The 12,850-nt window shown below is 38.0% G+C and overlaps 1 protein-coding gene across 1 annotated transcript in view; it reads right to left on the bottom strand.

Moving 5' to 3' along the window:
• Positions 1-12,850, bottom strand: part of SAMD3 (sterile alpha motif domain containing 3) — a 47,636-nt gene that overhangs the window by 2,015 nt on the left and 32,771 nt on the right. The window contains exon 8 of the mRNA XM_061207426.1: positions 5,878-6,078. Coding sequence (XP_061063409.1) covers positions 5,878-6,078 — 201 coding nt within the window. The remainder of the gene's footprint in view (positions 1-5,877; positions 6,079-12,850) is intronic.

Below are 12,850 nucleotides of genomic sequence, written 5' to 3'. Positions count from 1 at the left end.
GTAGGAATTATGTAATTATCACTTTCCTTAAAACACTATAAGGAACAGTTGTATACTACCCACTGGGTCTCATCATTTCTTGAGTATTTTGGTGGATCATAAATTGCCCAAAGAGTAGGTCCAAAAGTTAAGTTATTGGAAAATTGGAATTCACATTCTCATAAAGACATAGCGGCTCTGCTATCAGGCAACACTCAGTGGACAACTAATTTAGATTAATACCCTACAAAGAACCTCTCTCAGCAGGTAGATGTGAAGTGAAGCATGAGGAAGGTAAATATTGTCCACTTTCTTGGGCGCACAGCTTAGGAATTTTTTTAACCTTTTTTAAAAAAAACTAATTTCAAGTCGACCTTGAAGTTGCAGAAAGAGTAAACAGAGCTCGCAACTTCCTCCAAGGCTAACATTTCTGATCCATTTGAAAGTAAGCTGTAGACCCCTTAATTCTTCATTGCGTATTATTCTTCCTTGTACTTAGCTAGAAGTACACGGATGCTCTCCTATATAACCACAGCATAACCATCAAAATCAGGAACATCTAATCCATTCAAACTTGCCCGTTGCTGCAGTCATGCTCTTCATAAATCCAGGACCTAATCCAGGAACACGTGAGATTTAGATATCATGTTTCTTCAGTCTCCTTCAATCTGAAGCAGCATCTTGGTTTTCTTAAATTCCCTGACATTTTTGAAAAGTAGAGGCCAATTACTTAGCAGAACACCCCTCATTCTAGGTTTGTATGATGTTTCTTCATGATTTATGAATTATGGCAAGAATGCTGGCACTTCTCCATCAGAAGGTGGTAACTGGTGCCATTATGGAAGATACTAACTTATCACTCGGTGAAGATGGAATCTGACAGGTTAATTAATATATATGTTATTAATTAACATAGTTGTAAGTATTTTAAGGGGGGTTTCCCTTGCGTTGATGTAAATATATTGTTTTTCCTGTCTTTCAGCCATAAGATTTCACATCCACCAATGAGTCTTGCCTGAATCAAGTATTACTATTGAATATGATAGTTGCCAAATGGTGATTTTCTAATTCCATAATTCTTTCTAAATTTATTGGCTTTCTACTCTATGGTGTAGCTTTCTCTTCTCCTACATTAATTATTTATTCATTTATTTGTATCACTACAGAATAATAAATTCCTCTTTACTCAAATGATCATAACTCTAATCCTTTTTTTATTTATATTAATGCTCAGATTTTCCAGATTCAGCCAGTAGGAGTTGACCCCTTAATCCTCTTGACATAGCCTCTTGGTCTGTGAGCACTTCCTTAGTTTCTGGCACTACACAATATTTCAGGTTCATCTCGTATTTTTTCTGCCTCAGCCTTGGAGTCAGCTATTTCTCCAAAAGCCCCGGGTTCCTTTTAATGGAGAATGATATTTAAAAACTAAGATTTCAGCCCTTGATGTGCTCATTGCTTCACTGGTGTTCTAGGATTTCTTACAGAACAAAGCTAGGAAATACATATTTGTATATACATGCACACAGACATACATCTATCTGTTTAAATATCTATATATAAGTATTAAAAACCATGAGTTCACACTGATACCTTCAATTCCAACCCAACAACACAGGCCTTATTCCAACCTCTGTGCTTCCCTTACATCCTCTCTCAACAGCGAAAACCTGGCTCCCATTATCCTGGATGTATTGATATTTACTTATTTGCCCAAATCTTCCCCAAACGTCATGTAGCCAAACCCCCAGCTATGAATGGTCAGTCACAGAATGGCCAACCCAATATTTACTTATTTGCTCAAATCTTCCCCAAACCTCATGTAGCCAAACCCCATGTAGCCAAACCCCCAGTTGTGAATGGTCAGTCACAGAATAGCCCCTCTCTCTACAATCCCAGGTTTTGTCCCAAAGATTATTAACCTTAATCCTTTTTCCTTTTCTATTCAGATTGGATCACTTCTATCTTCAAGTTCACAGACCCTTAGTTTGCATTTCCCAATAAGCATTTCCCTATCCAATGATGTTTTCATTTCAGATAAATGTTCTTTTCAGTTCTGAATTTCAATTTGGTTCTTTTAAAATATATATTCCATTCTCTGCTAAGATGCCCCACAGTGATGCTGCATGGAATTCACTGGTTTTACCGTGTTCCCACCATCCTGAAGCAGCTGGCTTGATAGAACGGTAAAATGGCCTTTTGAAGACTTGGTTACAGCACCAGTTAGGTAGCAGTTCCTTGTAGGGCTGGGGAAAGGTTCTCCAGGAGCTGTATATGCGCTGAGTCAGAGCCCAATATATGGTGCTGTTTCTCTCGTAGCCAGAATTCACAGGTCCAGGAATCCAGGGGTGGAAACTGGAGTGGCACCACTCACTATTACCCCTAGTGACCACTAGTAGGGAGTCTGGATTAAACTGTGTTCCTTTCAAGGGTGTTAAATTTTGTTCTGGCAGGCAATTAAATTTCTGGTTGATCCTTCTGGTTCTGTCAGACTTAATCTTATCGTTTGTTTGAACGAGTTTATTTTGGTTTATTTTGGTTTTCGTCCTTAGTTCTAGGCAATGGCCCCAACTCAAATCTAGGACATAAAGTATGGACTTTCCGGAGTCTCAGATGGACGCCCAAGACTCTCAGCAAGGTCTTCCCACTCTGACTGGGCCAGAATTCTTATTTTTCAACACCGTGTGGCCTCTGCTTTCAGGTTGCCGTCCTGTGGCAGCCTCTCTTCGCAGCTTTGTGGAGTCTTGTCCTGTGCAGTCCAGCTCTCAGCCAAAGACCTCTGGGGGATCCCTCCATGGACTTCTGCCCTCCGTCTTTCCTCTAGTACCCTGTCTCGCAAATACCAGCTACTTCATCATTCCCAAACTCCCACCTCTAACTGTTCAACTCTGTGAGACCACCATTCTGCTTTGCTTTCACCTTTTTGTGCCATGATCTAGAAAGTAACCCCAAGGAAGAAAACTGAGACACATCCTGTATGTTCCCCTTTAATCAAGATCAGAGTCCTACAGATACAGAGAACAAACTAGTGGTTGCCAAGGGGAAGGGGATGGGGAATGGGTGAAATACATGAAGGGGACCAAGAGATAAAAAATTACTAGTTATAAAATAAATAAGTCACAGGGATGTAAGGTACAACACAGGAAATATAGTCAGTATAATTGTAATAACTTTCTATAATGCATAATCTATAAAAATATTGAATCACTATGTTGTATACCTGAAACTAACATAATGTTGTAAGTCAACTATATTTCAATTAATTCATTAAAAATAATCAATTTCATAAAACAAACAAACAAACAAAAGAGCAGAGTCCTGCGATGCCTACTCTCCAATGCCTGGAAGCAGTTGCCTCATAGATATTTTTCCCAGTTTTATCCACGTTAATGATGGGAAGGTAGGTCCAGGACCAGTTTCTCCATCATGGCCAAAAACAAAACTCAGATTCTTTTGTTTTCCTTTGAAACTTTATTATATTAGCTGGTGATTCTTAGGCACTTCATTTAAGTTTTAAACAATGATTGTTGAAATAGTTTCTCAGTAAGGTGAAAACTATAGCATTTCAAAGGATTTACTGGAAATTTGAGGAATTATTTAAATTTGTGTTTGGTATTTTCCCCTCCTCAACTTTTCTTACTTGTCTTGTGCCACATCAACTAGGTCCCAGTAACAAATTCCTAGTTGATAATATTCTAGTCTCATGAAGTACATTTTAAAAGTTTAAATTTTAAAATTTTCTGTTGAGAGAAAGTTTCTTGAGAGGAGGACGTTGATGAGTACAGGTGGTAATTGAGGGTCCTGGGACCAGCTTCCCACACTGGCTGATTCTCTTCAACCAACCTGCGTCCACAAGCTCCCTAAGCGCCAAGTGTTTTCACATTGGTAGTAGAAACAAACAGGTGATGGGGGAGGTCTGAAGCAGAGGCAGCTGTATCCCTACTATAGGGATCGTTTGTTAACCGGGTATTTGTAAGCAAGGTCAAACTTGCTTTTATTTTCAGAAGCGCCACAAGGATTTTATGAATTGTTAATCCCAGCTAGCTACCCAAGGCTGAGTTAGGGACGTACTTCCTGAAGAAGTCTAAAATGTTTAATCCTTTTGTTTACAACAATAAATAGGGCAACTTTATTCAGTAAGTACAGCCATTACCAAAACTATACCCCAATCCACATTTTGAATATAAAGGGTGAAATACCTGAGGGAATAGGAAGAAAAGACTTACAGATGCCACAATGGGAGACTTAAAGCAGGAGAGATACAGCCTTAGGTCTGAAATGTCTCTACTCTTCATTAGAGCTATAATGAACCCCAGATTTACTATCAACTATAGTTCTTTGAAAGGCCACTGAACTATAGCTCATCTGTTTTAATCACTAAAACTTTGTAGGCTGCAGTCCAGTGAAAACCTCAAAGGTTGCAACATCAGTGACCAGAGCAGCCTTACCAACCACTATTGTAAGTGGGGAATGGGGGAAATACATGAAGGGGACCAAGAGTCCCCTTGGTTTGTGCCCCCCACCAAATAATTCATATGTTGAAACCTAGCAGTGTGATGGTATTAGGAGACGAGGTCTTTGGGAGGTGCTTAGGTCATGAGGGCAGAGTCCTCATAAATGGGATTAGTGCCCTTATACAAAAGCCCCCAGAGAGCTAGCTTGCCCTTCAGCCATATGAAGTTACAGCTAAGAAGCACCATCCATGAACTAGAAAGTGCACTCTCACCAGACACCAAATCTGAAGGTACCTTGATCTTGAACTTCCCCAACTCTAGAACTGGGAGAAATAAATTTCCATTGTTTATAAGCTACTCAGTCGATGGTATTTTTGTTTATAGCAGCTAGATTGGACTAAATCACCAACCATCTACTAACTCATCCAGCATTCAAAAAAATCAATACTTCATTTGTATTTTACACACAGTACTCTGCTAGGTACTTTGGGAACTACTACAATGTTCAGAACATGCTCCTTACATTTAAAGAGTTTATAGACTATCAGTTAAACAGTTTTTCGCTTTAAAAGTATATTTTGTACATGTGTCAATCTGGCATACTCTTCTAACAGCTAGAGGCTACCGTATATTACTGTTCCTAGCAGCCCAAAGATTAAGGAGAAAGCAAGCAATAAATAAGGTAGGGTTGTTGAGAAAAAATTAACTAAAATAATCCATGTAAAGCACTGAGAACATAGCTGCTATGTAGCAAACACTCAGATGTTTCCTATAGACATTATTATTAAAATAAAGCATGCAGGCAAATTCTTATTTCAGTTTCTTTTGGAAGAAGAAAAGCATGTAAAACTTTTCATTTCCAGTTTGGTTGACTGCACCTACAGAATTCCTCCATGAAATGTATTCTCAGATAAAAACATTGAAGAGTCTTTCATTATATACTACAGCCAAAATTACACTAAAATTGTAATAGGACCCTTTAATGGCCACCTTAAATAAACTAAATGGCAGGGTGTCTGATTTACCCATAAACTTCGTATATTTTAAGACCACTTTATGAAATGATTTGGGATCATAAAGGAAATAGATTTTGAGTAATGTTGCATGCTAACAGTTATCTCATAAACTATCTTGATTGTCTAAATGCATGCAAAGGGAAAATGTTTCCCATTGTCAAAATACGCCAAAGTAGTGGTGCCCCTGCCTCCACAGTGTGTCCAGTGATGGAGAACTCTTCAAAGCTGAAGGCAGCCAGTGTGTGTTATCAGAATATGATTCCAGAAATTTTTACCAAATGGTCCTAGTCGTACCCCTTGGGCCTCGAGCATTCTCCTGAGATTCATAACCACCATCTTGCTGCATAGTCCTGCTACCATTCCAAGAGGAAAGAGACAAAAATCAATTTGGACATTATAATCAGACTATTATAAGCAAATAAAAATACCTGATAGGGGCACTTCAGGAAAGGAAACATTTTAAGAATGTCCTTGAGAGGTGTTCTGCTGCCGATCAACTTTCTTCTTATTTCCAAAGTCTGGCTCATCCTCTTATCAATTTCGCTCCAGTCCTTTTCTGTTTTCACATATTCTTGCTGGAACCAGTTAATATGTTCATCTACCTCATAATCTAAACAAACAGCTTCCTCCTGCAAAATATTTTCAAAATATTAATATGTTCCATGTTTCAAGTGGCAGTTTAATGCTTCATGAAAACCTGAATTATGGGCTGTCATGGCACACTCAATGATTCACTCATATGGTGTGCACTACTATGTAGCATTATGCTTGGCTTTGAACGTGGTTAACAAATGTCTTTGACGCTGTGAACAAATCAAACAGTTAATTACTGACTCTGGAATTATAATCTGGTCTCTTTTTTAAAAAATGTTTTTATTTATTCATTTATTTAATTTTTGGCTGCATTGGGTCTTTGCTGCTGCATGCGGGTTTTCTCTAGTTGCTGAGAGCAGGGGCTACTCTTTGTTGCGGTGGGCGGGCTTCTCATTGCAGTGGCTTCTCTTGTTGCGGAGCACTGGCTTCTAGGTGCGCGGGCTTCAGTAGTTGTGGCACATGGGCTCCAGTAGTTGTGGCTCGCGGGCTCTAGACAGCAGGCTCAGTAGTTGTGGCGCACGGGCTTAGTTGCTCCGCGGCATGTGGGATCTTCCTGGACCAGGGCTCGAACCTGTGTCCCCTGCATTGGCAGGTGGATTCTTAACCACTGCACCACCAGGGAAGTTCCATAATCTGTTCTCTTGACAGATCTAAGAGTTATTTCATTTCCTACATACCTTTTTACGTGGAAACCTAGATTATCCAGAATGTTCACACTGAATAGAAATGTCATTTATTCCTATGCATTTAAATTTTAGAAGACAAAATATTAAGACGAGATAAAAGGTTTTAAATTAAGTTTTTGTTATTGTTATTGTTTGTATTTTTCCTTCTTAAATGCTTTTTTAGGGCTGCAGTACCATGCCATATAATCCAAATTCAAAATAATTATGGTGGGTATTTTGTGATGCTAAATCATGAAGCTGTCAATTATATTCGCTATGCATTTGGGTACATTGGATGGGGTGGGGTGGCTAAAAGTACCTCACATATTCTCATTAAAAATCTAAGGTAATCAATAGGCTTTGAGGAGACAAGAAAAAAATCTTTCTAGAAAAGTTAGTTGAGCGGACACTTGGCTGAACTACACTTGAATCAACAAGTTGACAAACTGTCTAGCTGACCAGAATGTGAGCAGATGTTACCTGTAAAAGATGGAAAAATGGTAAAGAGCCTAAAAGGCTCCTATATCAAGACTTTTACAAGCATATTAGGAAAGCATCAGGTAGATCCACTATCTGTGAACATAGGATGATTAGCAAGACATAGACCAACTGAACAAATTCCTAGAAAAATATAACATACAAACAGACTAAAAAGAAATTCCTAGACCCTTATATAAATTTAATTAGAAGACAAAAGTCTTTCCACAAAGAAAATACCAAGACCTGAGGTTTTCACAGACAAATTCTACTAAACTTTTAAAACAGAGGGCATACCAAATTTATGCAGATTTTTTCAAGGAGTCAAAAAAAAGAAATTCTATGAAGAATTCCAACCCATTCTACGAAGGCTCTATGTCTATGAATTTGATTCCCAAACCTGAAAGAACTGTATGAGAGAGGATAATTACAGGTCAATCTCATTCATGAACAAAGTTGCAAATATTAGGAACAAGGAACAACTAACTTGGATTTATCCCAGAAATGCAACAAGGGTTTGACATTAGTAACTGGTCATGCTCCCTGCTAACTATGGTGTTCCCCAGAGAGTGTCATTTAACCCTCTAATTCCTCTAAGGGGGTATTTATCTGAGTTATCCGGTCTAAAAGCCACTAGCCACATATGGCTATGGAGCACTTGAACTGTGGCTAGACCAAATTAAGATGTGTGCTGGAAACACTGAATTTCAAAGACTTAGTATGCAAAAAAAGAATGTAAAACATCTCATTAACAATTTTTCATAATGATTACATGTTGAAATGATAATATTGGGTTAAGTAAACTATACTCTTAATGTTATAATTCCGCCTGCTTCTTTTCACATTTTTTAATGTGGCTACTAGGAAATCTTAAATTATATCTGTGGCTTGTATTATGTTTCTATTGAACAGTGCTGTGTTAGATGCTAGAGTTTTCTTCATACCAAATTCCAGTCATCCCTGTTTCCACTTCTATTGTCATCAAATTGACTTTGGAAACGATGTTTCCCTGTGTAACTTGAACAGTCTCTTTCCTTAACATTCAGTCACGTGTCTTAGTCAGTCAGCAGGGAAACTGCTTTGACTTTGCCCCGTGTTTCCAAGTGCACAGCTGACTTGTAAAACTTAGTATTAGCAAACGTGCCACCTGCTGATGGCAGTAATTGCATTATATCCAGAATGCAATTAACTGTCAACATTTTTCTTCAACTTTTGCTTCTTGTTCAGTTTTGCACCATGAGAGAAACATCTGTGGAAAAGGCTATAAAAATGATTAGTATTTATACAATAAATCATTATGTCAGGTGCAGTAAGAAACAAACAGTAAATGACCTAAAAAATATTAAAAGAAACCTAGTGTATGTCCTTAGCATTGACTAAGCAGTTTTTGCATGACTTTCAATTCCATCGTATTTGTAAGCCAAAGAAAGCTAACACACAAAACTACTTCATGACTTTCAAAGTCACTGGGTACATATATACCCAACAAGTAGGAAAAGAAATGTTTAAAGAGAGAAATGAACTACAGTAGCCCCCTACTTATCTGTGGGGGATACGTTCCAAGAGCCCCACTGGAAGCCTGAAACCACAGATGGTACTGAACCTTATATATACTATGTTTTTCCCTTAATACGTACCTATGGTGAAGTTTAATTTATAAATTAGGCACAGTAAGAGATTAACAACAATAATAATAAAATAGAACAATTATAACAATACACTGTAATAAAAGTTATGTGAATGTGGTCTCTCTCTCAACTTAAAACTTATAAATTGTTTATTTCTAGAACTTTCCATTTAATATTTTCAGAACACAGTCGACTGAGGGTAACTGAAACCCCAGAAAGCGAAACTGTGGATGTTGCGGGGGCTACTGTATAAGTATAGCGTTAGTAATTTAACACCCGGCAGTTTGTTTGTTTATTTATTTATCTATTTATTTATTTAACAAAAGTCTGGAGGACTTTGGATGCAAGGACACCCCACAAACACTTATTAAATCCCTGTGTTCCTGTCCTAGATATAGCATAAGTTTAAAAAAAAAAAGCATAAATTAACCTCTCTACAGAAACTGCTGCAACATTCCCAGTATATGTTTGATAAGATATTTCACATCAGAATCGGGCAAAATATTGTGTTTTCTTCATGTTTCAGACTCTGAGAAAAGTCCATAAAACTCCATCACTTGATGAAGCCTGCCCTGGAACAGGAGAATCACTGAGATGTGGATCCAAAGCCTGACATGCTGTACTTGGAGCCGCTGGTATTACTCAGGATACGCAAGATGCTGTGGCTCTATCTAGCAACCCCCAAACGTTAGAGCAACAGAAGTTTATCACTCATGTGAATGTCCCTCTCGGGGCCCAGCTCCTCATCCTCTTCACCCAAGAAACTGGCTCCACCATCTAGAATATCAGTCATCATTGCAAAAGAAAGGGGAAAGATGGGGCACTGCATACTGGATCTTCAATGCGCTTGACATTTCTTCTCACATTCCATTGATCAGAGTCAGTCTCATGGCCACATCTCACTTCAAGGGAGTGATGTACAAACATGATGATTGTCTGGAGGAGACGAGCTGATTAAATGGGTGAGCAGCAATCATATCCACACTCATCCACCTCTGGGTTTCTTATTATGTGAGAGCATAGCTCTCCTTATAGTTTTAGCCAATTTCAGACAGGGTTTTCTGGTAGCTATAGCCAAAACCATAATAATTGAACACTGGAACACCCAATTCTCAAACCAGAAATCAGTTCCCTCAATGAATTCTATGTCTAGCAAAACATCCTTCAAATAATGAAGGAGAGATTTAAGACATTCCCAGATAAATAAAAAGTTAGAGAATTGATCACTAGCAGATCTGCCCTACCAGAAATACTAAAGATGGTCTTTCAAGCTAAAATGGAAGAACATTGACTGTAACTCAAATCCACATGAAAAAACAGAGCAGTGGTAAAGGTCACTACATAGGTAAGTATAAAAGACAGTATCAATGTATTTTCTGGTTGTAACTCTTTCTTTCTCCCATCTTGTTTTAAGAACAATTGCATGAAGCAAGAGTTATAAATTCTGTGTTGATGGGCATACAGTGTATAAAAGGAAGACAAGTGTAGTTATACAGGGGCAAAGTTTTTATATGCTGTTATAATTAAATGGATATTAATCCAAACTAGATTATTATAAATCAAGATGTTAGTTGTAATCCCCAGGGCAACCACTAAGGAAATAACTATGAATGTTTATTTACTAAAAGAAACAATAGGGAAATTAAATTAATATACTAGAAAATATTTACTTAACACAAAATAAGGCAGTAATTAAGGAATAAAGTAACAAGAAAAAGACGTACAGAAAACAAATAGCAGACATAAATCCTAACTTATCAGTAATCACATTAGGTAACTGACAAAATGGATTTTTAAAAAATGATCCAAATATATACTGTCTACTAGAGACACACTTTAGATTCAAAGACATAAGTAGATTGAAAGTAAAAAGATGGGAAAAGATATACCAGTAAGCAGTAACCAAAAGAGAGACAGAATAGCTATACTAATATGAAACAAACTAAATTTTAAGACAAAAATTGTTCCTAGAGACAAAGGAAAATATTTTATAATGGGAAGAGGGCCAATCCATTAGGAAGATATAACAATTATAAACTTATATACACTAGCAACAGCAACCCCAAAATCATGTGGCAAAAACTGATAGAATGGAAGGGAGAAAGAGACAATTCAGTAATAACAGTAGCTGGAGCTTTTAATATGTCACTTTCAATAATGAATAGAGCCATTAAACAGACGGTAAACAAGGAACTGGAAGACTAGAGTGACTGCTATTCCTGGAGAAGACAACATGGATTTTAAGAACTTGGAGCTGGATGTAATAAATCATGCATAAAATGAAAACCTCCAAGAAGATGGTATCAAAAGGAATTTTGAAGAAACTGATTGATAGGATTAAATTACTTACTTAAAACTCTTTAAAAAAACCAAAATGTAGACTACATTAACTGATAAAGATAAAATAATCTGTGCACTTAAAGATCACATTAATAGCCTCCAAACTGAGAGAACTTCATTGCAATTAGGAAAAAAAAAAAAAAGAAAGAGAGAAAAGCAAAAGCCCCTGTGGAAAATTCAAAGTCCTTCCTGTACTGCTTCAAGAAACCAAAATAAATGTTCACCAAATATCCATTTCAGAGTTAATCTACTCCATAAAGACAGAGGAGAATCTTTTCAAAGTGGATGAAAAGATCAGGCATAAATGTGAAAGACTGGACACATGAAAGATTCAAGCCAGGTTTTTATCAGGAAAATTTGAAAGAAGCAATGACTATTATTAAAGTCAGCTTATATCCCAAGAGTGAAAAGTTTATGGTAATAAGTCGAAGCCTCTACTGGATGAAAAAAACCTCAATAACTTAAGAAAAGAAAATGCGTGCATTCGTCAAAAAGCATTAAAGACGAGTTTAAGCATTTCAAAGTATGTTTACATCCTGATGTTTCAAATGGGGCATGGATGGGGGAGGGATAAATTAGGAGTTAGCAGAGGCCCAAAGGGACCACCAAGGAATCCTCTGCATGAAGAGACTTCCGAGAAATGATGTGCATCAGGCTGGGTAAGTGTGAAGATCGGGGTCCAGTGCCCTATGTCAACCAGTTGCCATCCCCACCCCACCCCAGGGTCAGGATGACAGGAGCAGGATGCCTCCATAGGCCACCTCCATCCTGTCACAGCAGGTTCTCCACAAGAGCAAGACAGAGCTTACCCTGGTGCTCCTTGCACGGGCAGATGCTCGCAACCTTCCTTTGGTCCTGAGCTCAGCACCCCTAGGCCAGGCTCTAGTTCTCCTATGAGAAGGCAGGTGCTACAAAGGAGTCCCAGGGTGGGTTCTTGAGACAAGGACCCCCTGCCCTTCCCCTTATTCCAGAATATGAGGGTGAACCACCCCAGAAATGTCTGTACACTAAGTGCTACGTGATACTAAGTAATAAACACTAAGTAATCAAATGTAATGTGACAATGGCAGAAGAGTAGACTGAGAGACCAGTGGAATAAAGGACAGTGCCCAGAACACACCCAAGTCTTTTGGGGGAACTTAACATACAATAAAAGTACCACCATAAACAAATAAAAAAAGGATGGATTGTTTAGTAATTGGTGTTGTAAGAGCAACTCACCCTATGGATATCCTTACTTAATAGCATATACAAAGACAGACTCCAGATGACTTAAAGATCTAAACATGAAAGTGCAAACTATAAACTTAATAAGAGAAAGAGTAGGAGAATATCTTTGTGACTTAGGGCATGGGAAGGACTGCTTCCTACAAATTAACAAGAAAAAGATGCCAACCCATTAAAAACTGGGCAATGGATCTAAAGAGGTAATTTTCTAAAAGAAGAAACTCAAAAGCCTAACAAACACATGAAGAGATGCTCAGAGTCATTAGTTATCAAGGGAAATGCAAATCACAAGAATCAGATTGCACTTTATACCTATTAGACTTGGCAAAACTCACAAGGCTGACTAGTGCCAAGCAATGGCAGGAAGACAGGGATATGCAGTATTATGGGAGTGAGACTAACAAAATCATTCTAGAAAGTAATTGGTCAGATTAACTACATGCATGCCCTCTGCCCCATCAGTTCCACTT

This window comes from Eubalaena glacialis, chromosome 12 (genome assembly GCF_028564815.1).
Source record: "Eubalaena glacialis isolate mEubGla1 chromosome 12, mEubGla1.1.hap2.+ XY, whole genome shotgun sequence".
NCBI lineage: Eukaryota > Metazoa > Chordata > Mammalia > Artiodactyla > Balaenidae > Eubalaena > Eubalaena glacialis.
The sequence above is the reverse complement of the archived record's forward strand: the minus strand, read 5'-3'. Positions and strand labels throughout refer to the sequence as shown.